We start from the raw sequence: 4089 nt of genomic DNA on the forward strand, positions 1-4089 counted from the left end.
AGCTGTGAAGTGAGCTGCCAGGTAGGAATTGATAGAGGTTGTCTTGTCGGAGCTGAGCCCTGTCCTGAGAGCCTGATGAAGGTGAGGAGGGAAAATGCTGAACCACCAGTGAGAGGCGATCTGAGTGATAGGTTTCTATCGAAGTAGCAAAACGAATTGAGTTTTTAAAACAACACTCTCTATGCTCAGGAATGGTTTTTAATGCATAAAAGGAATAGTTTTATGGAGAACATGAATGTACAAACAGTATTTCCATTACCATTAGTGGAGATGCAAAACTTTCAGGTATTTTCAAGTGCGACAAGAGAAGAGTATAGTGGCACATGGTAGGTATTTAAATAATTTTTGGATAAATAGGTAAGGAATATATGGAGGCTTATTTTCATATTTTTCTAGTTTTTGGTAGCTTGGGAGAGGTTGTAAGTACAGAGGTTCAGCGTTTTTGGACAAACAAAACACTGATGTTCTGCAAAATTTTCCACTAGAACTAATAGAACTGAATGGGAAAAACAGAGTGAGGGTGATGGAAGACCATGCCCACCATTGCAACTTTGTAATCAGAGCACTAACCAAAAGAGTAATTGGTACCTTGGGAGACAACAGACCACTCAGGTAGGCAGTTCATATGGCTAGAGGCCACCACAAAGGATACTAAAAACATAGAAAAAATATAGAAATGCTAGCAACTCTTAATTAGCATAGGGCTGGCGGGTAGATGGAAGGAGAAAGCTCTAAACCGGTGAGGCTGCTTTGAAGATGGGCTCTGGGGGAGGCCAACTGCTCTGAGGCAAAGTCATATGAAGCTTGGGTGCTCCTCAGTGGGGAGGGATGCTCTGGTGCAGGACTTATTTATAATTTTATTAAAATGGAGCTGAAAGAGTTCCTGCTGCCTGAACAACTGTAGGCTTAGGGTTTTATCCTTCTCTGCTGAAGGTTCTGTTTCTAATCCTACTTTTCTGGTTCTTTGTGCTTATAAAATAAATCACATATGAACCAGATTATGTCCACATTATACCAATATAATCCCTCTATTTCCCAGTTGTTGTTGTAGAAACACACTCTATTTAGCAGAACAGTCTGTTTAGTAATTTGGAATTTTATAGAGTGAATCAGACCCTAGAGTCTTAGATCTATGAGGATCTTAGTAGCCATTTAGCAAGTCCCATTTTATAAATAAGGAAACAGAATTATAGAAATTACATGTTTGTCCATGACCCAATAGTATTAATAACTTAGTATTTACTAAGTAAAAAAAAATTTAAAAGCCATAACCTTGGGAGTACTTTGTAAATTTATGGCAGGTGATAGAAATAACAGAATTTTAGAAAAACTTCCAATTAGTTTATTTCAATAGCATTTAACAATCACAATTATATCACACACAAATATTCTGCTTTTCTGGATGGCTTTATAGAGTGTCAAAGCTAAAATTGCAGTGGATGAAGTTATGCAGGCAAGAAAGACTTTATTCAAGATTACTGCAGGGCCAGGCATGGTGGCTCACGCCTGCAACCCTAGCACTCTAGGAGGCCGAGGCGGGTGGATCGTTTGAGCTCAGGAGTTTGAGACCAGCCTGAGCAAGAGTGAGACCCCCATTTCTACTAAATATAGAAAGAAATTATCTGGACAACCAAAAATATACAGAAAAAATTAGCCGGGCATGGTGGCTCATGCCTGTAGTCCCAGCGACTTGGGAGGCTGAGGCGGGAGGATTGCTTGAGCCCAGGAGTTTGAAGTTGCTGTGAGTTAGGCTGATGACATGGCACTCTATCCTGGGAAACAGTGAGACTCTGTCTCAAAAAAAAAAAAAAAAAAAAAAGATTATTGCAATAGAGTAGGGAGGCCAAAACTAAGTCTGAGCTCAATTCTGTGGAAACAAAGGGTTGGAGAGTTTTTAAAGGACAGAGTAACGGCATTGTAGGCCACCCATGTTTGCCAATTGTTCTTATCCAATGGAAAAGTAAACTTTCTGATATGTTCATGACAAGAGGTAGCTTTACAACTTGGACCAAGGCTCCCATCCTCCCACAGAGTGAGGCTCCTAGTTAGGCTCCTACCTTCCCACAGAGACTGGGAGACAGGGGTAGTATCTTCCTTGATGGTTACATTTCAAGGGGTGTGGCTCCCAAGTCCTTGAGAAAAGCAGTTCTGGGTTGTAAAACTATCAAGAGGCTTTTTAAAAGATTTACATCTCAAAGGGGCAGAGGAAGCATTTTCACTTACAAGTTTTCTAAAGTAAATGCTCGAAGAAAAGGGAGGTCAGGAGCCTAGGTTCGGGAAGAAGTCTGTCTAAAGTTTAGGGAAGGCCCGCGCCCGCGGAGCCTGTTCTCGTCGACTGACCAGAGTCCGCGAATTCTCCGCTCCGGTCCCGTCCAGACTGTCCCCACCTCACCTTTCTATTCTTTGAAAACACTAAGAATAATGTCCCTGCATCAGTTTTTACTAGAGCCAATCACCCGTCATGCCTGGAACAGGGATCGTACTCAAATTGCCCTTAGCCCCAATAATCACGAAGTGCACATCTATAAGAAAAATGGGAGCCAGTGGGTGAAAGCTCATGAACTCAAGGAGCACAATGGACACATCACAGGTACTGACTGGGCTCCCAAGAGCGACCGCATCGTCACTTGTGGGGCAGACCACAATGCCTATGTCTGGAGTCAGAAAGATGGTGTCTGGAAGCCAACCCTGGTGATCCTGAGAATTAATCGCGCAGCCACTTTTGTGAAGTGGTCCCCCCTGGAGAACAAATTTGCTGTGGGAAGTGGAGCACGGCTCATTTCTGTTTGTTACTTCGACTCTGAAAATGACTGGTGGGTAAGCAAGCACATTAAAAAGCCGGTTCGCCCCACAGTCCTCAGCTTGGATTGGCATCCCAGCAATGTTAGATCATGTGACTCCAAATGCAGAGTGTTTTCTGCCTATATTAAAGAAGTGGATGAAAAGCCAGCCAGTACGCCCTGGGGCAGCAAGATGCCTTTTGGTCAGCTGATGTCAGAATTTGGGAGCAGTGGCACAGGCGGCTGGGTCCGTGGGGTCAGCTTCTCCGCCAGTGGGAGCAGCCTGGCCTGGGTCAGTCACTACGGCACTGTATCTGTTGCTGATGCCTCGAAAAGCGTGCAGGTCTCAACTCTGAAAACAGAGCTCCTGCCACTCCTGAGTGTACCGTTTGTCTCCGAGAACAAGGCTGTGGCTGCTGGCCATGACTGCTGCCCAGTGCTCTTTAACTATGATGACCGCGGCTGCTTGACCTTTGTCTCCAAGTTAGACATTCCAAAACAGCATCCAGCGCAACACGTCTGCCATGGAACGTTTCCGCAACGTGGACAAGAGCGCCACAACCGAGGACCGCAATACAGCCTTGGAGACGCTGCACCAGAATAGCATCACTCAAGTGTCTGTTTATGAGGTGGACAAGCAAGACTGTCGCAAATTTTGCACTACTGGCATCGATGGAGCCATGACAATTTGGGATTTCAAGACCTTAGAGTCTTCTATCCAGGGCCTCCGGATAATGTGAAGCTGAGTGAGCCTCTGCCATCCAGCACGACAAACGGTGGCTGACCACAGCTCTGCCATTGGATGGCGAGGAAAGCCAGCCCCAAGGAAACATTGAAAACACATATCGTGCAAATAGTGTGTGGTTTTGTTTGAGTATAAAATTGGTGAAAGTGTTGGTTTTTTAAAAGGAGCAGTGATTTTTTTTTTTTTTTATGGCTATTTCATTCCATTCTTGACCAAAGCTTTTCTTTAAGTAGTTTATTATGGAAAATTGTCACACTAACTTAAAGGAAAGGGTGAGGGAGATATGTAAATTGTCCACTAGAAAATTAAATTAAAATACTGAATGTGGAAAGAAAAAGTTTAGTGAAGCTGCCTTGGTCAGATGTTTGTACTTACCACCCCTTTCTATGATCAATATTAACTTACTTTTTTGAGATTGAGATAAATTCTCATTGTTTAATTACACTAGCTCCCTCTTCAATATTAGGTCTAATATGTCAAATATTTATTTGTTACATTAAAGGAATTTGATGCTCTCATACTCTGCTGGCAGAAAGGCAAGCTGATATAATTATGAGGACATTT

The 4089-nt window shown here is 43.2% G+C and overlaps 1 protein-coding gene across 1 annotated transcript; it reads left to right on the forward strand.

Annotated features, from left to right (window-relative positions):
• The first annotated feature begins 2322 nt into the window (after nt 1-2322).
• Nucleotides 2323-3862, forward strand: LOC105811778 (actin-related protein 2/3 complex subunit 1A-like). The gene is given in 3 exon segments (XM_012646064.1): nt 2323-2485; nt 2488-3281; nt 3283-3862. Coding segments are annotated over 3 exon segments (1056 nt in total). The 5' UTR covers nt 2323-2461; the 3' UTR covers nt 3521-3862.
• Nucleotides 3863-4089: the final 227 nt, after the last annotated feature.

This window comes from Propithecus coquereli, unplaced genomic scaffold (genome assembly GCF_000956105.1).
Source record: "Propithecus coquereli isolate 6110/MARCELLA unplaced genomic scaffold, Pcoq_1.0 Scaffold24, whole genome shotgun sequence".
NCBI classification, from domain to species: Eukaryota; Metazoa; Chordata; class Mammalia; order Primates; family Indriidae; genus Propithecus; species Propithecus coquereli.